Source organism: Heloderma suspectum, chromosome 6 (assembly GCF_057233095.1).
Source record: "Heloderma suspectum isolate Gila_16-S chromosome 6, 16-S_ref, whole genome shotgun sequence".
Taxonomy (NCBI): Eukaryota; Metazoa; Chordata; class Lepidosauria; order Squamata; family Helodermatidae; genus Heloderma; species Heloderma suspectum.
Window position 1 is genome coordinate 25,105,341 of NC_139463.1, and position 27,332 is coordinate 25,132,672.

The 27,332-nt window shown below is 44.0% G+C and overlaps 1 protein-coding gene across 4 annotated transcripts in view; it reads left to right on the forward strand.

Moving 5' to 3' along the window:
• PKNOX2 (PBX/knotted 1 homeobox 2) overlaps positions 1 to 27,332 on the forward strand; it is a 531,025-nt gene that overhangs the window by 363,661 nt on the left and 140,032 nt on the right. For all 4 annotated transcript variants that reach the window (XM_084803817.1, XM_084803819.1, XM_084803816.1 and 1 more), the window contains one exon: positions 6,725 to 6,833. In XM_084803817.1, coding sequence (XP_084659943.1) covers positions 6,747 to 6,833 — 87 coding nt within the window. In that variant the 5' untranslated portion in view covers positions 6,725 to 6,746. The remainder of the gene's footprint in view (positions 1 to 6,724; positions 6,834 to 27,332) is intronic.

A 27,332-nucleotide genomic window follows, 5' to 3' on the forward strand; every position in this document is an offset into this window, starting at 1 on the left:
CATCTCCCAAATTGTATTAATCCACTGCTCTTTGGTTGGTTGCTTTGGGGACTTTCAGTTACATGCCATATGTAACTTTGCAGCTGTAGGGATCTGTGAGCACACCCCAGCTCAGGTTCTCTGGGCTCCTGCCCGTCCCCCCATCCCCCAGACCCACACTTGCACCCGCTCGTGCCCTCCTGGACTCACCTCTAGATAATGCCTCTAGATAATGCCCCTAATATTGTGCCTATTAAGCTTTCCCGGCCCCAAACTGCACGTATTTAAATCTGCACGTTTTCAAAACTCCCTCTTTTGCACAGAAAAAAAGGCGAGAAAATGGTGGGCTCTCACAGGATGGGATCACGGTGAGTCCAGGAGGGCGTGAGCAGGAGTACGAGCAAGGATAGCAGCTCGGCGAGCGCAGTCTGGGGGTTGCGGGGGGGGGGCAACAGACTGCGGGACCCGGTCGGGCGCCTGCTACATCCCTATGCAGCTGTATACAATTGCTTCAAAAGGTCTTTATGCAGCAATCCAGAATCATTAGGTTAAAAAAGCTGAAGCAGCAGGAGTTACTAGTGGTCTAACATAAAGCTGTTCCTGACAGTAATCTGCAACCATGTTTCAAAACTCCCTCACTGTAGAACATTCCCACCAAAGATGAAAGTATGAACCAAGGTGACACCCCTTCCAACAAGAACAACATATTTTAGCTAAATGCTCTTACTGCCAGTAAGAAAGCCTTAGCAGAGATATTTCAACCTTTTAAAATGGGGGGGGGGTGTGTGCACAAAAACCAGAAAAACACCAAAGGAGTAATGATCAGGGGAAAGGGGGTGGGGCCAAGGCAAGTGGGCATGGCCATCTGGGGAGCCCTGGATGGGTGGATTAGGGCCTAGGCCTGGAGTTCTGCGCCCTTGTTATATACCAACAGCAAAATCAATTTCCAAGTCTGGATCCTTATATAGCCAAAACAGCATTGTCTGCACACAAGAGGGAGGTATCAGTGGGTTTGGTGTAACCCCAAGCTTTGCAGAAGTACCTTACAAAGTTAGGAAAAATCAAAGAGGGTTAAATCCAAAAAACAGTCCAGGGAGGACTGAGCATGCTCAATAGGCATGGAATACTATCTGATTTGCAGGGAGGAGAATGGAAAACCAGAGGGGATGGAATGGCATCTCCTTCAAAAGGGCATGGCTGGCTGGGTGGTTGGAACTGTGGGCAGGAGCACTTCCACTTGTAAAATATAATTCACAAACAAAAAAACCCAGCCCTAAGCACAAACAGGAAAGCAGCAGAGCCAGGAACCAAAATGAGAAAAGATTTTTAATTAAAAAAAAAAACAGAAGTCCATTAAAATGATCTCAAAATGCCATTCAAAGCAGAGGATGGACTTCCTCTGGTACCTAACAGTTATCAGAGACATGCATCCAGGTGAAGATGTCTAGAGAGGGAGTGCTGCAGTTTAGGTGCCACCACAGAAAAGGCCCTCTCACTGGTAGCCATTCACGTGAATTCAGAAAGCAGCGGCAACCAAAGCCGTGCATCACATTATCTTAATTGGCAAGGCAGGTTCACGTGGGAGAAGGTGGTCTTTCAGATATCTCAGTCACAGGCAGTTTAGAGATTGAACGACCAAGAAAAGCACTTTGATTTGAGCCTGGACACTAGACTAATATGTTGATCGCAGCCAACCTCAGTTAACACTCCAGCATTCATGTTCTGCACCCCTTCAATTTCTGAATGCTTTTGAACATCAGGGTTCTTTGGATCCAACCCTGATAGCCCAGTTCTAAACCTGTTTCCTTGGAAGTAGTCCCTTGATGTTCAACTGGCCTCTCTTCCTTCTAAGTATGTTTAGAGTTGCAATCTATGAATAACTGTTATCTTCACTCAGAGCTATGTAGGCTTAGGCCAGGAATTCATTAGTGCTATATTAACCAGAGATGAATTAAACTCTAAAGCATTTATGACTTTTTTTCTTTTGAAATGTTCAGCTTGGATAAAACAAGCACTTGGAGTTAAACTGTGATTTTGGATAAGGAATAGTTCAGCCACATTTTATGTATTGATTCTGCAACATCAGAATTGAGCACTGGTCTTTGTATTTTGTTTTCTTCTACAGCAGAGATGGGGAACCTGGGGCCCTCCCTCCAGATGCGGTTGGACTACAATTCCCATTATCCATGACCATTGGCCATGCTAGCTGGTGTCAGGGGTGTTTCTGAGTGCAGGGAGTGGGATAGCAGTTCAGCTTCTGAAGGAGAACCGCCAGACATGGGGGAGGTGTTTTCCCAGGCTAGTCCAGATATGAGTAGGCCGGCTTCCCATGTTACAAATGTCCAGCTGGCTGAGGATGAGAGTCCCTCTTCACACACACCCATGAGAGGCAGCAAACAGGAGGAGGTGGGGTCTGGGGAGTATGACCTAATAGACACCAGACGCAGGTGCAGAGCAAACAGAGAGAAGGCCGGGGCAGAACTTAGACGGTCTACCTGATTGGCCTTGCGTGAAAAGCTGCGCTTATAGGCCTCACGAGAAGAGAGGGACCTCCTTCCCCTTATGTTAGGCTAGTCACACACCCTCCCTCTTCAAATGGCAGACAACTCTCGTAACTTCCTTTTGATTCCCCTGAAGGCATTCCTTTGTAGACTGAGAGTCACTGACAATTTGCATCTGTTTGACCCTGTGAAGTAATGGATTAAAAGCTGTAGACTGAAGCCTCTCGTCTGTCTTCAGTCTACAGCTCGTATGTTTAGGCTTATAAATAAAGTGAGGACTAAAGGAATCCTGGCAGCTGGGGATGATGGGACTTGGAGTCCAACATCTGGAGGGAGTGGCCACGGGTTTGCCATCTCTGTTCTACCGACTTTTTCACTTTAAAAATTGCATGTTCCCACAGACTCTGTGGCCTTTAAGCAGAGAATGCAACATTCGCATCTGGTACAGTCAACGATTTGGCCAAAACATTGCGCCATGCCAGTGAAACGATGTGAATCCATTGTTTTGCCTAGCCCGAGTACCTTGAAGCTTCACAATTAGTCCTGGCTTATTTTTCTCTGGAAGAAGTGGATGTCGTTAATTCCAGCCTTTGAGGATACACATCTCAGGTGCTTGTGGAGCAATTATCATGGGACAGAATTAACTCATTGGTGCTCTGAGGAAGACTCCGTGCCATTTTAATGGAATGTTAATTGGTCTAATGGGTTTAATGTCAACAGGATCTAATGAACACTCCTCTAATGAGCTCATTCTTTTTTGAGCCTGTTTTCAAAATGTGCTTTATTAATAATAATCAAAGTCATTCTCTTATCTAAGACACAAGCAACACCAAAGCTATGAAAACTTCAGTATACAGTGGGATTAGGGTGGGGCAGGGGGAGAGAATCAGCATCCACATGTGTTCAAAAATAAAAGATCCAACTCTGTTTTTTAAAAGGAACATAATTCCCAAATCATGTCAGAATCAGATACACCATTAATGAATCAAATGCTGAATCAAAGCAAAGCTCCATCTAGTCCAGTATACAATTTCTCATTGTGGCCAGCCAGATGCCTCCAGGAAGTCCACAAATAGGGATGGGTGAGGAATTAGTTGGCTTCACATTTTAATGTGAGATTACCCAATTCATACATCCTGGAAGCAAACATGGCCCAAACACAATTTGCAATTGGAAATCCATACATTTCCAAGATTGCGATACAAGGCAAGACAAAATATGTTTGACAGTGTGCACACATTTGGACAATGTGCAAAGAAAAGTGCATGCATTCCTACAGTGCATGGAAACGTGTTGTACAATGGGTACATGCATACAAAAGATGTGACCCTTCTCTTTCCTTTGTTTCGTTTCTGAGTTCCACCAGGAATCAGTTTTACCGAGTGATGTTTAGGCTCTGTGTTCATGGACAGGGCTATTTAAAAATAATGAACCCCTTACTACCTTTAACAAAGGAGGACACAGAGCCACTCCCACTAAAATTAAACTTAGGATCAGCAAGAGAAGATTATTTAAACAGGACTCTAAAGGGAATAGCCTGAAGAGCTTTGGTACCCTAGGTATTAATTAAAACAGACCTTGGAAGCCAGGGAGAGTTCTCCTTTGTTGATGAAATGCAATGGTCCCAGTATTTTAGTCTGTCATCATTCTGGCCAAAAAAAAAAAATGATTAGAATGGATAATGAGCAGGCCTCCTCCAAAATGTGGGCTTGTTTTCACAAGCTTGCAAGATACTCAGTGACTCACCACTGAACATGTGAACTGCCTTTGCTGAAATGTCTTGCATTTGAGAAGATGTCACATGATGTGAAAGCTCATACTGCCGCATTTGGTTCACAATAGCTGTGTAAATCGTGCTGCACTCATCAAGTGACAAATATGCATGCGTGAATTTACCCTTAGAAACTCTTACTTTGGCCTGATCAAGATGCAATAATAGCAACTCGGGGTGATTCCCAATGAGACTTTTATTGTGCCCTGCCTCAAACATGGAATTTTATGGGAAGTCCAGAAGGTGTCTTCCATTTGTAACTAGGAATGTGTGGATTGTGTAAAATCCATTCCGTCTGTGTTTTATGGATTGTCAGGTGCCTTTCATTCCGTTGTCTGCCCATTGCTGGAATGGGGATGGGGGTGTTCCTGAATTTGTGCAAATTTGTATTTGCACAAAAGCCCATTTGTGTAATTTCGCACATGCAAAATGCACATTTTCACACTTTAGCCTATGGGGGAAATGTACATTTTTGGCCAGGGTTTTTTTTTGTGTGTGTGTATTTTTCTGTGATGAAATTTGTGCAAATTCGGGAAAGGTAGAAAATCTGTCTGCAAGTCCACGGAATCCGCCCAACCGGAGGAAAGCTGGTCTGCTGTGGAATCCATGGGTCAGATTGATGAAAATTTGAACTCATTTGGTTCCATTGTGGATTTCTCCAACATCCCTATTTGTAACCTTCCTGCATTTTCCCACTAGTTATCCTATCCTTTTTCTTAACAGAGTCTATTCAGGAGGGAAAGATGGAATAGCTACACAATGCCTTTTGGTTGATAGTGCTAGGACAGGGGTAGGCAATGTGTTGCTCATGAGCATGAATGCACCCCCAGACACCTTTCTTGATGCCCACCAAGGTGCCCTACCCCTCCCACTATTTTGTTTTTCCTTACCAGCAACTGAGATTGCTGTAAAATAGGTTTCTCTTGGTTCTGAAAACAGTGTTTTCAAAGGAGTTCTTTAATGTCTTAGGGCTCAGGCCCCATCTCTGCCTTGTACTCAGTCTTTTAGGCAGGTTACTTGTCCTTTGCAACGCCTCCCATGGCAGCCATTTTGTGGTGGTGCCCTGGACAGTTTTTCAAGTTGCCAAATGGACTCAAAAATGTTGCTTACCCCTGAACTAGGAGATGTCTGTCTGAAGGCAATTTTCAAATTGAACAACTCGATGTGATTTGGATCCCAGTCACACGTTGTTCCCAATTAAATGGAACACCTATATTCACACACTGGTTTTCACACAGGTGCCCCTATCAGACCTTCAAACTAATGCGTGGAGGTCTGGGGTAGGAGCCAATGGGGAACTGCAAGATCAGGGCATGGCCAGCAGGCATGGTTTCACTCTCTCCTCCATGCATTTTCAGTGCCCATGTCTGAAAAGGGGCATGGGCACATTATATCCAAACTCCAAAGGTTTTCCAGTTCCAAAAGTGGGGAAATCAATTACTAACCATGCTTTCTCAATTCAATATTTCTCTTACTTTTCCCCCCAAACTCATATTACAACCAATTATAGCTGTAAACAAATTCTAATTCCTCTTTCCCTAAATTCCAATCATTATTCTTTTGTCTCCAGTACTTAAAAAATTTGTCCCATTGATCTAAAGAAACATTGTTTATATCATCTGAGATCTTATGCACTAACACTCTATGCCAAATATTATTTTCCCATTCCCTTAGAGATGGTACTTCTTTTCACCCCATTTTTTGCTGTTAGAATCCAAGTTGAAACGAAGATCTTTGCAATCATCCTATGGGCATCATTTCATGTGGCAGCCTCTTCATTGGAAGCTGCTCCCATGCCGTTGTAGCAGTTTCAGCCACATCCATGTAGCTTCCTCTTTCATTTTTTGAATAGTTGAGATGGAGTGGCTGAAAACAGACCATGTGACAAAATTTGCCTGCACAAGCCACCTTGAAAATCAGGTCTTTTGGACTGTTGTCTGTGGACAGTTCCTTGTGAAGATAGACTGGAGGAAGCTGGCTGTGTCAGTCATGCAGAGCATTCCAGAGTCAGCCTCCCCTAAGAGCTATCACCAGACTTTGAGCCTTTTCTAGCATTTCTTTCTCTGGCCTTTCATGATGAGTTAATTTGGTGTGGCTGGATTTATGTTTGGGATGTGTGCAGAGCGAGCCCTACCATTAAGCAGAGTGAAGCAGTCACCGGCTGGGAGGTGGCATCAAGGAGTTGGAGGAGAGACCTGTCAGCCTTGCAGCCTGCTCTGTACCCCTTAAGTTAGCTTGCTGCCTTCAGGTGCAGTAGAGCATCCACATCTTCCATGTTGAAGACATATTCATCTGCCAGTCCAGTTTGCATTTCTACCTGGAAGGGAGGCGCCATCTTGTCCTTCATCTCAAGGGGCAAATTGTCATGGGCCACCCCTGGATGTGTGTGTGTGTTTGTGTGTGTGTGATTTGAAGGAAGGCGTCTTCGTTTTTTGGGTTCCTTAATCCAAGCTGAACTTTCTCCCACCAACAGGTTCTAGATGTGAATCAATCCCATGATGCAACATGTCTCCCCAGCGCCAGCTCTGACAATGATGGCCACACAGACTGTGCCCCCTCCCCCTTATCAAGAAAGCCAACAGGTGAGTGTACTTGAGAACTCGTACCTTGTCCCCTTTTCAGCATTTGACAGCAACCGTTCAGCTTGTGCTTTTGAGTGTGGAAGGAGAAAAGTAGGAAGTGAAGAGCAGAAAAGCTAGTGTGTGCGCTTGTGCATATGTTTATCTATAAACAAATGTATCTCTTTCTCTCATACATTTACACAGCTGTCCCATAACACATGTTTTCTAGGTGGCAAAACAAATACAGCATTGAAATACAGTATAGAACAATCAAAATTATTAAAACTAAAGCACAGTTAAAACATGAGTTTTAAACTGAGAGGCCTAGTCTATAAGATAGCAATTACTGAAAAGGCCTGAGTGAATAGAAAGGTCTTCACCTGGCACTAAAACGACCATAGAGATGGTGCCAAGCGAAACTCTCTGGGAAAGCTAGTCCATACATCAGGTGCTACTACAGAAAAGAGCCTCTTCCAAATCACTTGGAGCCAAAAAAGATCTTAGGGTTCAGGAAGGCACATATGGGAGAAGGCATTTTTGGGTAACCCGGGCCCGAGCCATTTATGGCATTAAAGGTTAAAACCAGCACTTTACATTGGGCTCGGAAATGGACTGGAGCCAGTGCATCCCGCCCGCTTCCATCCACACTTATTCATCCATCAGGACACCCCCGTCCATCCAGAAATACACACCCATTCATGCTCACTGCTGTTCAGAGCAATCTCTCATCTTCCCTTGGCATTCCATGCTGGTCATAGAGAAAGGGATTTCCTTTCTCAGTGCCTAGCACAGAAGGGATGCTGGGGAAGGAACATAGCTGTCGGTTCCTCCACTAACAGCTTGGTTGCGGGGAGAAGTAAGGGGAACAGGGGAGGACTGGGGAGAAAAGGAGAGGCTGCAGGTCAGATGGGAAACTGCCATGGACTGCATCTGTCCTGCAAGTGAAATGTCCCCCACCCCTGCTTTAAACAAATGCTTTAGTGGGGGCGTTATGCTTATTCAGGGAATTGAGTGGGAGGAAAGATTGTGTATCCTCTCTCTGAATTTCAGAGAGTTATTTGCCTAGAGGGTTCCATGCCAGAAAATAACAGCCCACTGCCTTTTGTGTTAGTGTTAATGACTTAAGATTGGAAACAGAGAAAAGGGAAATACAATCCACACGATTATTATCCATTTATGCAAGTAGGTTCACGGGTAGGATTTTCAAGAACATTTCAGTGAATGTTCTTAGAAGGATCAATTCCATTCATGTTTGCTGGAACTTGTTCTTCTCTAACACTCCTGCATGTATCCCCCACACCACTTTTTTATGCTGCCAAAATATAAATCATCTACATAAGACAGTATGACAGCATATAATTGTTTCCACTGATACTTTTCCCAGGTGGGAGATATAGGAAGAATTGGTGCTTTAGCCACAAAAGGTGGCATCTGTTGCTTGGGAGACAGGCAACAAGAATCCAAGTGCATGGTGTATTATCATCATCATCACCTTGGAGCATTCATACCCCACCTACTAACTGGAGTGCCCAAGTTGGTTTGCAGTTAGGGATGTCAGAGAAATCCACAATGGAACCAAATGAGTTCAGATTTTCATGAATCCAACCCACAGGTTCCACAGCGGACCAGCTTTTCCCCTGTCGGGCAGATTCTGTGGACTCGCGGACCAGTTTTCAAACTTTCCCAAATCTTGCGCAAATTTCATCATAGGAAAATAAGCAAAATTTTAAAAAACTGGCCAAAAGTGTGAATTTCCCCCATGGGCTAAAGCATGAAAATGCACATTTGGGGGGAATTTACACATTTCCACACATGTGGATTTGCGCAAATTCTGAAACAAAATAAACGATTCCATCAATGGGCAGATGATGGAGTAAAAGGCGGCTGACAATCCGTGAAACAGATGGGATGGGTTTTACACAATCCATACATCCTTATGTACAGTACATTTAAAATATAACCAATGAGACAAGAGCTATTAGGGAGGAGCTAAGGCAGGGATAGGCAACCAGGTATCTTCCAGATGTTTTGGACTACAGCTCTCATAAACCCCTGCCAGCATGGCCAATGGTTAGGGATTGTGGGAGTTGTAGTCCAAAACATCTGGAGGGCACCAAGTTGCCTACCAATGAGCTAAGGTGTGTTCAAGGTTTTCCCAGATGTTCCAGCTGTTACCCTGCTTCTGAACCTCTGGGCCATGACTGGCATCAAAGGTAGGCATGGTTGGGCACCTGCTGAGGGCCAACACCCCAGCAGGGGCCCACTGACAATAGCTCCCCCCCAAGTTCCTCCTCCTCTTCACCACTACAACCTCCTTGTTCACCTGCCTCTCAGTGTGGCTGAGACAACAGTGGTGGTGAGAAGGAGGAGCAGTAGATGCCACGGCCTTCTGGCTCACTGGCTTTCTGCCTGCAAGCAAGCAAGTGGTAGCAATGATGAGAAAGAGGAGAAGCAAGAGCAGCTGGTGACAATGGTGGTGAAAAGGTCGGGAGGGAGGGGGCCCATGGAGGGGGCCTTGCTCAAGGGCCCTCAGTAACCTGGAGCCTGCGCTGCTCTGGGCCGTGGCAGATCTCAGAGGAAATGGCTTCTGCAGCAGCCAGATAATAATCCCTCGTAGAACAAGGCAAAACTAATAGAAACTGAAATCGACAAATTTGTCCATCCCTAGTTCCAGGTTTTATCGAGGGAAGAATTTCAGGATTTCAAAAGCTCCCCTGTCCTTTGAACAGGCTTCTTATGAACCCGCAGAAATCTCCTAGCTCCAGCTCGGAGAGGATCACTGGCATCCGTCATACTACCGTGACCTCTGATAAAACGGGATCTTGTATTCCATTGGTGAGAGATCTGTGGTCCTACAGATGTTCTTTGACTCCAGCTCCGATCAGCCCCAGCCAACATGACCAATGGTCCAGGATTGTGGCATCTTTAATCCAACAACATTGGAGGGCCATAAGTCCCCCACCCCTGCTATATTCTAATAGCAAACTCAATTATCTGAGTATGGATCTTTAGATAACCAAAACAACGCCATCCATGCAGACAAAGTTGGTATCAGCAGACTTTGCAGAAGTATGAAAAATATTGGGGGGGGGGACAAAACCCACCCCAATGAACATGCGCAGTAGGCACAGAATGCTGACTGTTCAGGAAGGGGGTGACAGCAAATGGGTGGGCAATGGAATGGAATGGTACATCCTGGTGTATTCTCTCATACATGCTTCCCCAGGTTTTAAGATCTTCTGAGGAGGCCCTTCACTCAGTCCCACCACCATCAGAGGCACATGTGGTGGGGACTCAAGAGAGGGCCTTCTCAGTGGCTGCCCCAGTCTCTGGAACTCCCTGCCAAGGGTGGCTAGGTTGTCTCCCTCTCTGTTGTCCTTCTGCCAGCAGGCAAAGACCTTTTTAGTCAAGCAGGCCTTTGACATGTAAGCTGGTCTGTTGCCGAAGTAGGAGGTGAGAGGGTGTTATTGATTGGATTCTGTTTATCTTTTTTATTGTTGGGTTATTAATTGTGCTTTTAATGTACTTGTTTCTATGATAGTTTTAATTAGGGTGTTTTATTTTTAAATCTTGGTCTAATCGTTAGTTGCCTTGAACACCATTTTTTGGTGGAAAGACAGGATACAAAACAAATCAAATAAACAAGTGGGCATGGCTGGTTGGCTGGTACCCTGAACAGGAGCACTCCACGCTGCAACTCTCTGTTGCAGTTTGTTCGGATCATGCCACCAAACCCTCCTGATTCAAACATACATCAGTCTGAGAGGTGGCTCTCTTCTGCTTTCTGGCTCACAGTCACAACATTCACCCACACACATAAATAGTACAAGAGAGGGACTCCAAGCTAATTCCTCCTACTCTACCCCTCACCCCTGTGTAACAGCTGGTCACCCTGTCTTGCTCCGTTTTTTAAAAAGACAGGCCTGGAGCCTCAGAAGGAGTTTCTTTCCAGCCACTGGCGTGAGCAGGAAAGATTTCTTAGGTTGGCATTTACATTGCTTGAGAGGAAACCACTCAGAGGAGGGTAGCTGGAGATTGTCCAGCTGAAAGGAGACACTGCTGCATTCCCAAGTTAATGCCCTCCTTGGAGAACTGTAAAAGATACAGGCCTATAAAAGACAGCTGTAGTCTCTCAGCAACTGCGACACATACCTGAACCCTACCAAGTACATCCTGACGAAGCCCTTGGCTCAATGAACATGTGAGCTGCTGACTTTTTAAGGCCTCCGTACTTTTTATCCAGAGGGCAAGAGCAGATTCTTAAGATAATTCTGGGTCCCATTCAAGTTCGGAGTCTCCGGAACATGGTAAAACCAGATCTCACCATGTTGGGACATATTCAAGAGGCAGGGCTGGCCCTCCCATTAGACAGACTGAAGCAGCTGCCTCAGGTGCTAAGAGGTGAGGTGTTTGAGTACGGAATTCTGGGTGTGCCACATGGCCTGCCCAGTTCTGCCCCCCCCCAAGCTAGACTGCAGCCCTCAGTGTGGTGAAGGATGCTGCTTGTCCCCAGTGTTGAACTAAGATTCATCTGCTAGTTCAGTCAACCTCTGTATGTGGGGAGCCATCTTGTCCCTTGCCTCTGGCAATAAAATGCCTTGGGCTGGCCCCGTTCAGAGAAATGGGTACTACTTGACTGTCACTAGGAAAAATTACCTCATGATGTCCTAAGCACATCAGTCTGAAAAATCAGGCTTATATCAATGCCGGGAGAAAAAGACTAGTGTGGCATTGATGCAACTGAGATTCTCATTTGAAATTACAATATTTCTCCCAGTTCACTTTGTGGAGATATCTACATGAAACTGGGTCTTGTGAGGAAGTCATAAGAACAGCCTGGCTGAATCAGGCCAAGACTTATCTAGTTGAGCATCCTGTTTCCCACAGTGGACAACCAGGTGCCAATGGGAAACCGACAAGTTGGACACGAGTGCAACAGCACCCTTCTGCTCATGTTCCCCAAAAACTGGTATTCAGAGAGCCACACTGCCTCTGATATAGCCATCATGACTAGTGGCCATTGATCGCCTCCTCCTCCATGAATTAATCTGATCCCCTTTCAATGCCACCTAACTTAGTGGCCATCACATCATGTGGAAGCAAATTCCACAATTTAACTATGAGCACACGTTCAGCTCTGCAGCCAAATCACAAGCAATACCACTTCTCTCCCAAATTAGTCTTGTCAGGATGGGGGAGGGGAATCAGTGCGAAAGAATCCAAATTAAGGGCTTGTTCTTACGTAAGCATGTACGATGATCATGACCCAGGTTTGTGTGTTGGGGTAGCATCCACCTCATTTGTGCCAATGAAGACTTCAGGGTTTTTGTTTTGTTTGCTGCCTGCCTTGGATTAGTTGCAATTTGCAGTGAAAAAATGACTTCTTTCACATGCCATGTAAGGAGCCCTCTGCCACAAGATCCACTGGATGGCATAAAAGAAGATTAGACAAATTAACAGAGGAGGAGGAGTCTATCAAGGGCTATTAGATAAACCTGGACTAAAGGTTTATCTAATAGCCCTTGATAGACTCCTCCTCCTCTGTTAATGGCAACCTTTTTCCTGTTGAGGGACACATTCCCTCTAGTTGATCTGTCAGGGGCCAAATCCCTTTCTGCTAACCCCTCTCCCTCTTCATCCCAGCCCAGCAGGCTGCCTGGGAAAGGACAGATCATGGTTGCCAGAGGGATGAACTGATTGCATGCAAAGGGCTTTGAAATTAGGCTGAGGACCACAGGTTCCCCAACCCTATTTTAGTCTGATCCAGGAGGGCTTTTGTTATGAGATAGATAGATAGATAGATAGATAGATAGATAGATAGATAGATAGATAGATAGATAGATAGATGCCACTGTTTAGGGAAAACCTTCCTATCAACCTGTGAAATGCACCTACCAGAGAATAACACTGATGATTCTGCTTATCCTGTTTACCATTGTAGACAAAACAGAGGCCAAAAATATATATAATTCCAGTTCTTGCTATCCTAGTATAGCTTGCTCATATAAAGCAACCGTAAATATAGCAAATCCCAGAAAATGGGGATTTTTCACCATGAAAAAGAGTTGACCCAGCTTATTCTTGCTCTACCTCTTCACAGCGATTCAAATTAGTCTTGTGTTGTTTGCAGGAAAAGCAAATATTGAGCTTCCATGATCAAGTTCTCATACCAGGAATATTTCATATTTAAGTAGACTTTTCAGTTCCCTTGATTCCGGATACATATTATTTTCAGAAAGGTCCAGCCATTGAAATTGGGGGAATCTCAGCTTTCATTTGGGGACAAGGTTATAAGTAGGAAAAACTGCAGGTAAGCTGGAAATGTAATTGCAACCTGTCTTTTAAGGGACTTGTAATTATAAGTCACCCCTATGATACATTAAGGGTAAAATCCAACCTAAGCCCTACTTAGAGTAGACCCATTCAAATTAATGGGACTTAAGTTAGATATGACTAACTTACATCCCATTCATTTCAATGGGTCTACTCTACGTAGGACTTAGGTTGGATTTTACCAAAAAAATTCTAGAATATTTTGCAATCAAACAACAGGTAACATGATTTTAGCAAAGCTTCATTTTCTGTTGTACTCATGCTGGTACCAACAACACCATGGCCTATGATTCATGATAACCTCAGGCTTATGTGCTCCCCACCCCTCTCTTCCTCTTTTGTGCCTGCGAGGAGATTGGAATCTTCCACATCAATTTTTAAACAAACTGCAGTTCCTCTCCTAAAAAATGAAGAGAGCGGGGTGACGTACATAGTTGTTCTCTTTGCCAAACACCATCGCTGCCCTTTAGTTAGGCTGTGAGGTAGGTTAGGCTGACACTGACAGAGGGCTCCTTCACATGGAGCTTTTATTCTGCTATTGAAATCACTCAATCACAGAAGTTTGCAAGCTCTTTAGATGATGCCATGACCCTCCAAGGCGTCTCCTGCTCTATATGCCCTTTGTTCTGTTTTTAAATAGTTTATTATGATGATGATGATGATTATATTTATTTATTCCCCACCTTTTTCCCAATACTGGGACACAAGGCAGCTTTACAACATTAAACCTTATACAACTAAAACCTATAAATAGAAATATAAACACAAGTGTACAAAAGTTAAAAATATAATTAAATCATCAATATTAAAATTTTAAAAATATCGAAACATTAAAAGACAACAAGAAAAATAGTATCCATCCGTCATATTTTCACAGGTCCAGACTAGTTATCCCCAAAGGCCTGCTGGAACAAAAAAGTTTTTACATGCCTACGAAGGCATATCAAGGAGGGTGCCACTCTCGCCTCCCTGGGAAGGGAGTTCCAGAGCCTTGGGACAGCCACCAAGGAGGCCCTCTCCTGCGTTCCCACCAGGTGTTCCTGTGATGGTGGCGGGATGGCTACAAGGGCTTCCCCTGAAGATCTCAGGGCACGAGTAAGCTCATAGGGGAGAATATGGTCTTTCAGATAACCTGGACCGGAGCCGTACAGGGCTTTATAGGACATGACCAGCACTTTGAATTGTGCCCGGAAACAGACTGGGAGCCAGTGAAGCTGTTTTAACAGGGGAGTTGTATGCTCCCTGTAACCAGCCCCGGTCAGCAGTCTGGCAGCAGCTCTTTGAACCAGCTGAAGTTTCCAAACACTCTTCTGAGGCAGCCCCACATAGAGTGTGTTACAGTAATCCGAACGGGATGTAACTAAGGCATGTGTTACTGTGGCCAAGTCAGACGTGTCAAGGAACAGGTGCAGCTGGCGCACTGGCTTTAACCGTGCAAGTGGACTCCTGGCCATCACTTAAACCTGGGCATCCAGTTTCAGAGCCAAGTCCAAGAGTACACCCAAACCGCAAGCCTGAGACTTCAGGGGGAGTGTAACCCCATCCAGCACAGGCTGAACCCCTATTCCCTGATTTGCCTTTTGACTAACCAGGAGCACCTCTGTCTTGTCAGGATTAAGCTTCAGTTTGTTCACCCCCATCCAGCCCATTACCATCATCACACACTGATTTAGAACTAGAACAGCTTTCTTGGATTTGCCCTTCAGCATCTGCTTTTCTGCCTCTGGAGACAAAAGGTCCATTTTAGCCATCAGTAGAATGTAACCAACAGGAATTTGCTACATTCCTTTTTAAAGCCATCTGAGCTTTTTTTGTTTTGTTCAGTCGTTCAGTCGTGTCCGACTCTTCGTGACCCAATGGACCATAGCACACCAGGCCTTCCTGTCCTGCGCTCTCTCCCGGAGCGTGCTCAAGACCATATTCATTGCATCGGTGATGCTATCTAGCCATCTCATCCTCTGCCGTCCCCTTCTCCTTTTGCCTTCAATCTTTCCCAGCATCAGGGTCTTTTCCAGAGAGTTTTCGCATTAGGTGGCCAAAATATTTGAGCTTCAGCTTCAGTATCTGTCCTTCCAATGAGCACTCAGGGTTGATTTCCTTTAGGATTGACTGATTTGACCTCCTTGCAGTCCAGGGGACTCGTAAGAGTCTTCTCCAGCACCACAGTTCAAAGGCATCAATTCTTCGGCGCTCAGCCTTCCTTATAGTCCAGCTCTCACAGCCATACGTTACTACTGGGAAAACCATAGCTTTGATTAGACGGACCTTTGTCAGCAAGGTGATATCTCTGCTTCTTACTATGCTGTCTAGGTTTGCCATAGCTTTCCTCCCAAGGAGCAAGCATCTTTTAATTTCATGGCTACAGTCACCGTCTGCGGTGATCTTGGAGCCCAAGAAAATAAAATCTGTCACTGCTTCCATTTCTTCCCCTTCCATATGCCAGGAAGTGATGAGGCCGGATGCCATGATCTTCGTTTTTTTAATGTGGAGTTTCAAACCAGCTTTTGCACTCTCCTCTTTCACCCTCAACAAGAGGCTCTTGAGATCCTCTTCGCTTTCTGCCATTAGGGTGGTATCATCTGCGTATCTGAGGTTGTTGATAATTCTCCCGGCAATCTTAATTCCGACCTGTCATTCATCCAACCCGGCATTTCTCATGATGTATTCTGCATATAAGTTAAATAAGCAGGGCGACAATATGCAGCCTTTTCGTATTCCTTTCCAAATTTTGAACCAATCAGTTGTTCCATGTCTGGTTCTTACTGTTGCTTCTTGACCCTCGTACAGGTTTCTCAGGAGACAGGTAAGGTGGTCTGGTACCCCCATCTCTTTCAGAATTTGCCACAGTTTGTTGTGATCCACACAATCAAAGGCTTTAGCGTAGTCAATGAAGCAGAAATAGAGGTTTTTCTGGAATTCTCTTGCTTTCTCCATGATCCAGCGAAAGTTGGCGATTTGATCTCTAGTTCCTCTGCCTCTTCGAAACCCAGCTTGTACTTCCAGTAGTTCTCAGTTTGCATACTGCTGAAGCCTAGCCTGTAGGATTTGGAACATAACCTTGCTGGCATGTGAAATGAGCGCAACTGTGCGGTAGTTTGAACACTCTTTGGCGTTGCCCTTCTTTGGAATTGGAATGTAAACTGACCTTTTCCAGTCTTGTGGCCATTGTTGAGTGTTCCAAATTTGTTGGCATATCCACCTCTCATGGCAGCAGTGGATTCCATGGGCTAGTGATGTGTTGCTGGAAGGCATGCTTTCTTTTCCTTATCCTGTTTCAGAACATATATTTATTGTTGTTTTGATGCCTATGTATTTTATGTTCACCGCTTTGATACCTCTGTGGAAAGCATTTGAGAAGAAAACAAACATCAAAAGCTGCCTTATACTAAGGCTGAACTTTGGTCCATGTACTATTATCAACACTGACTAGCAGTAGTCAAAAGGTCTCAGGCAGGTGTCTTTTCCAGCCATACCTGGAGATGCTGGGGACTGAACCTGGTGCCTTTTGCATGCAAAGGATGTGCTTTACCACTGTGCACAGCCCTTCCCCAAGTCTACTGCCATTCAGTCTCATTGGGTGAAATAAGCTCTATAACTTATTTATTACATTTGTATCCCTCCCTTCCTCCCTTGAGAGCTCAAAGTGGCACACGTGGTCCCCTCCCCCATTTATTTTCACAGCATACCCTTGTGAGGTATGCTTATGCTGAGAGATAGTTTCTGGCCCAACATCACCCAGTGAGCCTCATGACTGAGCAGGAATTTGAACCCATGTTTCCCTGGTCCTATTCCAGTGCTCCAATGGTGCTGGATTAGGGCTGCCACCTTTTTCCAGGGAGGCTCCTCATTTTTAACAGCGATGTGGCAGGCAGGTACAAATGACCCTGTCTGTGCTGGACTTATTGAACCTATTGTAGTTGGTCAGAGCAGATGGGTGAGAATTTAATTTCCTTGGTTTTGATAAGAATTTACCAAAATTTGCAAATGTCTTCATATCCAGGACATAAAGAACTTGAGATTTTTTAAAAAATTGAATGTGGGAAAAAGCAAAACTGACAGATGCTCCGATCCCTCTCTGAGACAAAGGTGACCCTGCCAGGAACAGTCATGCGTCTAAACAGTCAACAGACAACTTAGTCTGGCTACGTAGACCGTAGTTTGGGAACCACGTTATCCTACATAATGTACTGCTTTATTTGGACAGATGCACAGAATCTTTATTTAGACAGATGTGCAGAATCTGTCCCCTTCATGGATGAGATTTAACTCATCTGCACAAACCCTATCTTGCACCCAGACAAAACATACACAGATTCTAGAACTAGACCACACAATGTGATATATACCAAGAACTCTCCCTCAATATGTGTCTTGTAATATTTGTCTGTTGGTGAAGCCACAGATTGTGCCAGTGTCCAATGTCCAAGTGATCCCTAATTGTAGGGCTTAGATATGTGCATTGGCTGCACATCTGAACTCCACAGTACACAGGAACATAAGAAGAGCCATGCTGAATCAGAACAACGGTCTAGTCCAGCATTCTGTTCACATAGTGCCCAACCAGCTGTCCACAGGAAACCCACAAACAGGGAGTGTGGAGTACAATACCCATGTTCTAGGTACAGATGGATGAATCAGTCTCTTCCTGTTCCGCATCACGTTCACACGTGTTCACTCATAGGCCCATTCTGTTCCAGTTCCATGTTCATCTTCATTTTTAAATTTTAAAAAATCCACATTGATAATTTGCATTTAAATACATATTTTAACATGTATTTTCTCTCACTTTTGATACATTTTTATTCTTTTTTGAGCCAGGAACTATGTCGGAACATTAGGGAAGTATGGAATCGAGTGGATAACTACATTCTGATCTGGATATTAATCTGGGATGTGCGATCATGACAATTTATATCGAAATTTCAAAAAGATTGAATTCCTCAAGCTTTTCTAGCACTGGGTACTTCAGCCAGTGCTGGTCTCACACATATGCATGCTCTACAAATGGTGTGCGTGTGTGTGTGTGAGTGTGTGTTTGCGCGCATGTGAGAGAGAGTGGGGAGGGAGAGGGTGAATGTTTATCAGTGCAAGCCATGCCATTGGCACAGCTGGACTCAAAATGTCAACACAAGGATTTCGAAGAAGACATGTACTCACTTTCACAGGGCTCTTCTCACACTACTGTTTTTTCACAGTGGCATGGAACCATGAACACCGGCAACTTCAAAGCGCCCATACATTCCAAAGATCCCAGATGCTAGCTAATCTTGCTAACTGTTCAAAACGCTTGTGCTATTGATGATATTTTCCATACTGCCATCTAAATGGCAACAACGGTGCCATTTTCAGTACTGCCATCTAAAATACAAACATCAGTATTGCCGTGGAGAGTGCAAGAAAGCTGGAAGCTAAGCAATGGAACATGGCCTTCTGGCTAAGCCCTGTGCTTCGGCACATAACCTGAAAGCCTTCTTTCCTGTTAATTAAGGCTAACAGCTTTAAATTTGTGGGTCTCATTATTTTAGAAGAGCCTAACAGCTTTAGGATTAAGTTTACTGGCCCTGAATAGTTGGAATCCCTCCATAACGGCTACGAGCCAGCAGCTGGGAGAAGTTTAGGGCTGCAGGGATTAGCTGTTAGCTGCATCGGAAACCTCGGGAGATACAAAAGAATGCAGATTGAGGGTTAGTTAAGTGTGAAGAGCCTAATTTAATTCACATTATACTGTGGATTAACAAATCGCAGCTGCTGAAAGGAGCCCCCATGGCTAGTCATGGTGCCAAACACTTTCATGTCCCAGGAGAAAGTGATCACTGCTCCAGACATTCATTTCTGGGCCGGTCGAGGATTCGCCCAGGAGCACAACCAGCGTTTCAATAATGGAGCTCCAGAATCCGGTAATAGATCTGCAGCAATAGCCGTATCACTGGAAAGCATTTCAAGTAATTAAGAAATGTGATCCCCCAGGAGAAATGTGATTCCGTTTCCTTGAAAGCCTCCAATGGCTGATTCACATACCACTGAAAATGAGTCAAGAGAGGGGCTGAATTTGGGGGTACACTGCATGCAGAAGCCTTGGTTTTGTAGGGTGGGTATATTAACCGCTTCCCCATGTACCAACTCTTGGTAGTTGTTGCTGCTTGCAGTGATGCTATATCTGTCCATGTTGGTTAAAAAAACTGGACCTTGGGCTCATGGCAAAACAACAGAACAACTTGCACTGGATCCCGGTGTAGCGTTGATGGAAGCACAGATGCTCCCTGTAATTCTTAGATCTCGTCGTATTATTAGCCGAGCAATTAGCACCATGAGAAATAGCATGTCCATATCAAAGGTGCTTCTGGGGACATAGGAAGCTGCTTTATACTGAGTCAGATGATTAGTCCATCTAGCTCAGTAGGGTCTACTCTGACTGGCAGCAGCTCTCCAGGGTTTCAGACAGGAGCCTTTTCCAGCACTACCTGTAGATGCCAATTGATTAAATATGGTCCTTCGTCGTATGGACATACTCATAGAATGCTGCTTTGTATGAGGTGAGACTATTTCTCCATCTAGACTAGTATTTGCTCTGACTGGCTATATCTCTTTAGGGTCTCAGGCAGTGGTATTTTTTTTGCCCTATGATATGTAGGGATTTCCGCTGGGTGAGACAATGAAATCTTATTGACTGTCTTTTGTAACCACATCCATTGAAGCCACAAAGTGTCTGCATTTGAGCATATTTCTCCATTTAAAACAAAAATCATGTTCTATGCATAATTCTGTGCTTTGGATTTTAGCCATGTCCTCTGATGCTTTGCAGATACAGAGAGAACTTTATATTAATAGCCCTGAGTCACTTGGACTCCTCACAGAAGCTTTTAACTGATAGGTTCTCTTCTATCAGATGCTCAGTTATAAGTTAAGTGGTTCCTTAAAGATTCCTGAAATAAGTCTAAATAAAAGTTCATCATAATTTATTTCAGCAAAGTCCATTCCCTGCCAATCATTTCATGTTCCTTTTTTTTTGTATTGTAAGTTTTTATTGAATTTTTTTTGAGGGGGCAAAGTTACAAAAATAACGCATCAGCCAACCAATCCTCCCACCACACCAACCAAGCCATCTCCACTCGCACACACACATGCACGCTTTACTTGTCGACATTGAGGCAAATCTGTTAAATACTTGTGTTTCATTATGAAGGTCATTGCGTATTTTCTAGTAGGGTTCCTGGGTCTTCCCTGCTAAAATATATGCAGTTAACAGTGCAGTCCAATTCATTTTATTTTATTATTATTTATTATGTATTACTATGTATTATTATTTATTTATATTTATAATTATTGTATTGTTACTTATTTTATTATGCATTTTATTTTATTATAAGGGTCGCTGTATATTTTTCAGTAGGATTCCTGGATCTTCCCTGCTAGAATATATGCAATTAACTGTGCAGTCCAATGCATGTCTACTCAGAAATAAGTCCTACTTTGATTTTAGTTGGAAACTGATTTTAGGTTTCTGTAAGTAAGATTTAAAATACACACACACACACACACACACACACACACCGTAATGTCCTCTGCCAACTAATAGCATATACAGAAAATTCATTTTTATGCTTCCTTTATTTCCTGAGAGTATGGCGATGTGTCCTGCCTTACATAACTCTCTTTGAAGGGCTATTAGAGGGCAGTCCTCCATTTGATGGTGTCCTCTAACTGAAGGGCTGTCCAGTCCAAGTCTGATTTAAAGAGAGAGAACCGGAAGAAGTTGCCCATCTGCACTCAACACCTGGATAGCAGACTGAGCACGCACACAGGTCACCTAGTCACAGTCTCTCCCACTATGGCAAGATGTATTATATTTCTGTTTAAATGAAAGCAAATCCTTCTAAATGCACACCTATACATATATTTGCATATGCAAATTGGTGGCTTTTTTAATTTATTTTTATTTTTTCTTTTGTCATGATGCATTTCTTTGATTTGGGTGATAGGTAAGTGGCCACTCTATTTCCTAAAACATTTCTTTCTTTATAAAAAACGACACACACATACATACACACAAATATTTCTTAAGTTTAAAGCAAGGTTTTAATCCTGGGTGGGGCTTGGTCCCTTCGAGGGTATTTCACTGTGCATTGATACCAAGTCATCAGGATATGGCAGACTTTAACGGCAGAACAATTATCCGTCTCCTCTTGTATGCACACCTAAGAATCTGAGAACATAAGAGCTATCCAGCATTCTGTTCACACCATGACCAACCAGCTCCCCACAGGAAACCCACAAGCAGGACATGAGTGCAACAGCACCCTCCCGCTCAAGTTCCCCAGCAACTAGTGTTGCTCAGATACTGGAGGTAGCATATAGTCATCAGGGCTAGTAGCCATGGATAGTCTTCTCCTCCAGGAATTTATCTAACCTGCTTTTAAAGCCATCCAAACTGGGGACCATCACTATGTCTTGTGGTAACACAATGACAATTGAGACCTGTAGGTGAGGCCCTCTCTCCAAATTCCATCTGATGCAAGGGTGGGGGCAGACAGACCTTCACAGCGAACTGTGTCTTTTCTGTCATGATCCCATCCTGTTGGCTTGCCATAGAAAGGTTAAGACCTTTCTTTTTCAACCATTCTGCTGCTGTATCTTCCTTATTTATTTCCTCATTTATTTGTATTTATATCCCACCCTTCCTTGGAAGGAGCCCAGGATAGCCTTGTTCTCATCATGTTTCTAATTTTGTTCCCAAGTTGTTTTTATGTATTTGGCATGCCTATCTTGTTCACTATGTGATTTGTTTTCTCCATGCAACCTGCAAGCGGTTCTCGTGATCAGCCTTAATCTTCCTCTCTAGCTAAGCAGTGCTATTTAGCAGGGTTGCTAACATTAATCAGTTGGATTTACAGCTGAGTTGAAATTTCTCAGAAGACTTTTTTCCCCCCTGAGGAAATTTCTGAGAGTTTCCATTTTCTCAACCCCTGCCCCCACCACCACCACCATTCCATCAGAAAAAGAAAGGCATTTTGCAAAATATTCCTGTGCATTCCTGCCTTCTCCTAGTGAGAATTCCCCTTCTCAAAGGCCTCTCTCACCCCCAGCAGGAACCACCGTTTTTTGCTGCCACTAAGGCTTAGGTCCAACACTTAGTCCTCCCTCTGCAAGGACACAAACTTTACTTATGACCTTGTTGTTGTTGTTCAGTCGTTCAGTCGTGTCCGACTCTTCGTGACCCCATGGACCATAGCACGCCAGGCCTTCCTGTCCTGCGCTCTCTCCCGGAGTGTGCTCAGGTTCATATTCATTGCATCGGTGATGCTATCCAGCCATCTCATCCTCTGCCGTCCCCTTCTCCTTTTGCCTTCAGTCTTTCCCAGCATGACCTTGTACTGTTCCCTTTATACCTTCCCCTTACATAGTGAAGAGCAGAAGGTGTAGAATTTATAAACAAAGAAAGCTTTATTGATTACAGTAATAAGTTGTTGAATAATAAACAAGTAATTCTTAATGGTTTATCAATATATGTTCTCTCATAACCCTTTCTCTAGATTACACTCTCAATCACTTCACAAATCCCCACAGGTCTGTCTGTCTGTCTGTCTGTCTCAATTCTCAGTCCTAAAATCCTATCTCTCACAAATCCTAACTCTGATCTAAAACATCCCTCAAACCTATCTCTGATCTTATCTTTTCTAAAACCTCTATCTGACTGTCTCAAGCAAAGCACAGTTTATATATAGCACATACACTACACATACGCACACACACACACACCCCTTCAATCTCTTTACCATTTTTTTTCTGGTAGGGCTGGATGCGCCTGATCTTGCCTGATCTCGGAAGCGAAGCAGGGTCAGCTCTGGTTAGTACTTGGATGGGAGGCCGCCTGGGAATCAGGCTTCCTGCACTGAGCAGGGGGTTGGACTTGATGGTCTTGTAGGCCCCTACTATTCTATGATTCTATGTTTCCAACACAAAGCCCCAGACTGATGCTATGTCCATGGTATTGTGGAGGATGCAGAACAGTGGCAAGGTGCCCACACAGTTGTTGTTGCTGCCACTTGCAATAGCAGCAGACACCTCCAAAAACAAAAACATTAGGAAAAAAGAAAGAAGTTGTGCTAGTGCCCAGTGGTGTAATGGAGCCAAGGATGCAACGCCAACAGGGGTCCTTCTCTGGGATCCCACACCAAAGGAAATGAGGCTGGTGGCTACCAAGAGGAGGGCCTTTTCTGCTGTGGCCCCCTGGCTGTGGAATGAGCTCCCTAGAGAGGTTCGCCTGGCACTTGCGTTGTGTTCCTTCCCGCGCCAGTTGAAGAACTTTTCATTCTCCCAGTGTTTTAGCATTTTAGCTTCTTAATCTTTTAGCTCTGGTGTTTTAAATCTGTATTTTAAATCTCTGCATTGCTGCTAGGTTTTATTCTGGTTGTACTGTTATATTGTGGTTTTAAGCTTTTATGTTTTATATTGTTTTATGCTGGATTTTGTGGTTTTAATTGTTGTGAACCATCCGGAGAGCTTCAGCTATTGGTCAGTATAGGAATGAAATAAACAAACAAACAAACAAACAAACACCTTTTTATTAGCAGGGATGTTGACATCGTCTGCCACCCCACTCAGAATTCCCTGTTCCCTCTGAGCTAAGCTACAATCCTCACAGTGTGCCGGTTCACATGGAACAAGGGTGGTTAATAAGCCATGGTTGCTTGTTAACCAACCGCACGCGTGCTAGTCACACGCTGTCCAATTTACCTAATTACCCTCGCTGGTCGTGGCCTGTTATGACATCCAAACCTGGCAAGGATGGGTGGCTGGAGTGGTTAACAAACCATCCAGCTACCCTAGAACAGGCCATGGGTTCTGGGTGGTTTGTTAAGACCTGCTCCTGGTGGAGATGAACATGGCTAGAACTGATTTGTTGAGATGGATCAATACATTTGCCTGCAATTTTGGACTCTCTTTTGGGGTGTACCTATGGGGACTGTCAGGATGAGTGCCTGTACCTCAAAATTTACGACCACACTACAGCTAGTGAGACTGATAATGATGAGCCTCACGCATGCACGCATGCATGCACGAAACTGTTGGAAAATTTCTACTGGAGAAATTCTGTGAAATTGAAGAGAGACTGAAAGAACTGGGAATGTTTAGCCTTGAGAAGAAAAGACTGAGGGGAGATATGATAGGGCTCTTCAAGTACTTGAAAGGTTGTCACAGAGAGGAAGGCCAGGATCTCTTCTCGATCATCCCGGAGTGCAGGACACGGAATAATGGGCTCAAGTTAGAGGAAGCCAGATTGCAGCTGAACATCAGGAAAAACGTCCTGACGGCTAAAGCAATATGACAATGGAACCAATTCCCTAGGGAGGTAGTAGGCTCTCCCACACTGGAGGCATTCAAGATGAGGCTGGACAGCCATCTGTCAGGGATGCTCTGACTTGGATTCTTGCATTGAGCAGGGGGTTGGACTCGATAGTCTTATAGGCCCCTTCCAACCCTGCTATTCTATGATTCTATGAAATGTTCCCCCCAATTTTTCTGACCCTAAACAGGGTGGGGAATTTTGAGAAGCCATTTGTGCACCGCTGTGGTGGTACATTAATCAGCTAAAGGTTTAATTGATTAATTGGTAGGGAGCCATTTTAATCTGGGAAATCACCATTTAATTCCTTAGGTCTGTTACAGTAAAATGGAATTAAAAAGAAAAAAAATCAGGATCATCCTTCCTCCTAACAATGAGTTAAATCTGGTTACATTTTAAGTAAGCATATACTTCCTTCAGTACCTCAAAAAAGCACCCTATATTCAGGCTACGGTCATCTGCAAAATTAGTTAAATATAATGGATTAATCAGTGAAAGGGCAAGCAATCAACTAAGCATTTGTTAACTGAAGGACAACTCCTATTTCTTGGTAATAACTCTCCAACAAAATTTTAGAGCTTTGCCATTTGACATGTTATCAACCACTTTACCTTTATTGAGGTGGGTGTGGAAGAGAGTTTTGCGCTTTGTGAATAGCTCCAAATGAAAGTTAATGAGGTTTATGAAACTACAATCCAGAAATAGAAACTTCATGTCAAATATATTTTTATGGTTTTTAAAGGAGACATGGTTGTTTGCTATACATCCTGCTGTTTACTTCTATGATCAGTCTGAAAAGAAAGTTAGCAATAAATATTGGTATGTGACCATAGAAAGCAGGAAGGCTGCAGTCCTAGGGACAGTTGATTGAAAATCCCATTGAACTTGATAGGATTTACTTCTGAATAAACATGCATCAGATCAGGTCATGTGGCAAGTAATCGGGTAGTATACTTAACAAATTCTGCGTCCAGATGGGCATAGTCTGCAGCCATTACTCCCAGCTTGTGAGTATTCCCAGTGGCATGTAATTAGGGATATAGGAGAATTTGATTCAGTTTACATTTCAGTAAGAACTTACCAAATGTGCAGTTCCTGGATCAGTATACAAACCGGAGTGCAGTTATCTTTCAGTATTCATACTTCTCAGAATTTTGCAATGCAGTTCTCTGAACAAAAATATGTGTATAAAAATGCATATATTGGGGAAATGTGTGTACAAGAATGTGTCTATTAAAAGAAAGTGCTCACACCAAAAAAAGCATTAGTGGGAAAAAGGCACAAAAAAGCAATTCATTAAGGGAATGTGCTTGTCGAAAATGCAGCCTTGCATACAAAAATGTGTATATTAGGAAAATATGTGCAAACATGCATACAAATATACACAAACAAGTTCCATGGAAGAAGCAGTGGTGAAAAAATGTACTAAATACAGGATGCAGCCAAGTAATTTTAGTTGCTGTTGTTGTTCAGTCATGTCCGACTCTTCGTGACCCCATGGACCATGGCATGCCAGGCCTTCCTGTCCTCCGCTATCTCCCAGAGCGTGCTCAGGTTCATATTCATTGCATCGGTGATGCCATCTAGCCATCTCATCCTCTGCCGTCCCCTTCTGCTTTTGCCTTCAATCTTTCCCAGCATCAGGGTCTTTTCCAGGGAGTTTTCTCTTCGCATTAGGTGGCCAAAATATCTGAGCTTCGGCTTCAGTATCTGTCCTTCCAATAAGCACTCAGGGTTGATTGAAGTAATTTTAGACCATGGACTTAATGGGGCGGTGGGTAGAGGGTGGCTTTGGATGGCCATGTGTATTACTTCAGTTGTGAAGCACACAACAAACATTTCTCTCCCTCATCCCACCCAACCACCTTTTCCTACTTTATATTTAGAGTGTTTGCTAACCCTGCTAAAAATATTAATAATACTCAGAGCATGTGCAGTTTTGCATTTTAAACTCACTAAAACCATAGCACAATCATGACGACAGGAATAAAATGAAATTTTCTTCTGCTGTCCTGATGCCCACATCACCTGCCCCTCTCGGGGTTATTTGCCACCATCCCTGGCTGTGGGGCCCTAGATTCTGGCCCCAAAGTCCAGCCCTAACTGCACCACGCAATACATAAATAACAGAAAACTATTGGCCAATCTCCTACCAGGCTCCTTTCTGATTTCTTTTCCAAGTGCTTCTGGGAGTTGTGAGAGCAGAGCAACCATATCAGCTTCAATTGTGCCTTGCTCAACTACAGACAGGATTGGCAGTGGAGTCCTGGCAAAGTATGAGAGAAAATGACTGCAGGGGGATGTGCGGGGGGACGGGACTGTTGTATGCAGAATATATATAGTGAGAGAGAGAGAGAGCTCATTTGTGTTACTTCTGAGTTTGGGGTTCGCACGGCACACAAACCCACACCCAGTGGTTGAGTGTGGGTTGTTGTTGAACTGTGGGTTGTTTGTTGAACCATGGGTTTGCATGTTGTCTGAACCCAGGACATTTTCTGCAGGGTGGCTTGTTAGCTATGCAGTGTGGCTTATTTTTCTTGAACAAGCCTCCTTGAGAACCCACAGTTTGTTGTTGGGTTGTTCAGGGTGGTTAACAAGCCACACCGTACGGTTAACAAGCCACTCGGAGGAAAATGTCCTGGTTTCAAACAACATGCTAAGCCATGGTTCAACAAACAACCCATTGCTCAACAACAACCCACACTCAACCAGTGAGTGTGGGTTAGTGTGTTATGTGAACCAGCCCCTCTAACATATGTCACAAAGACCACTTTCCCACTCATAGAGGATTTCTAGGATGGAGTGAAATCTTTGTGTTATGAGCCACGTTCAAAGTCACACGG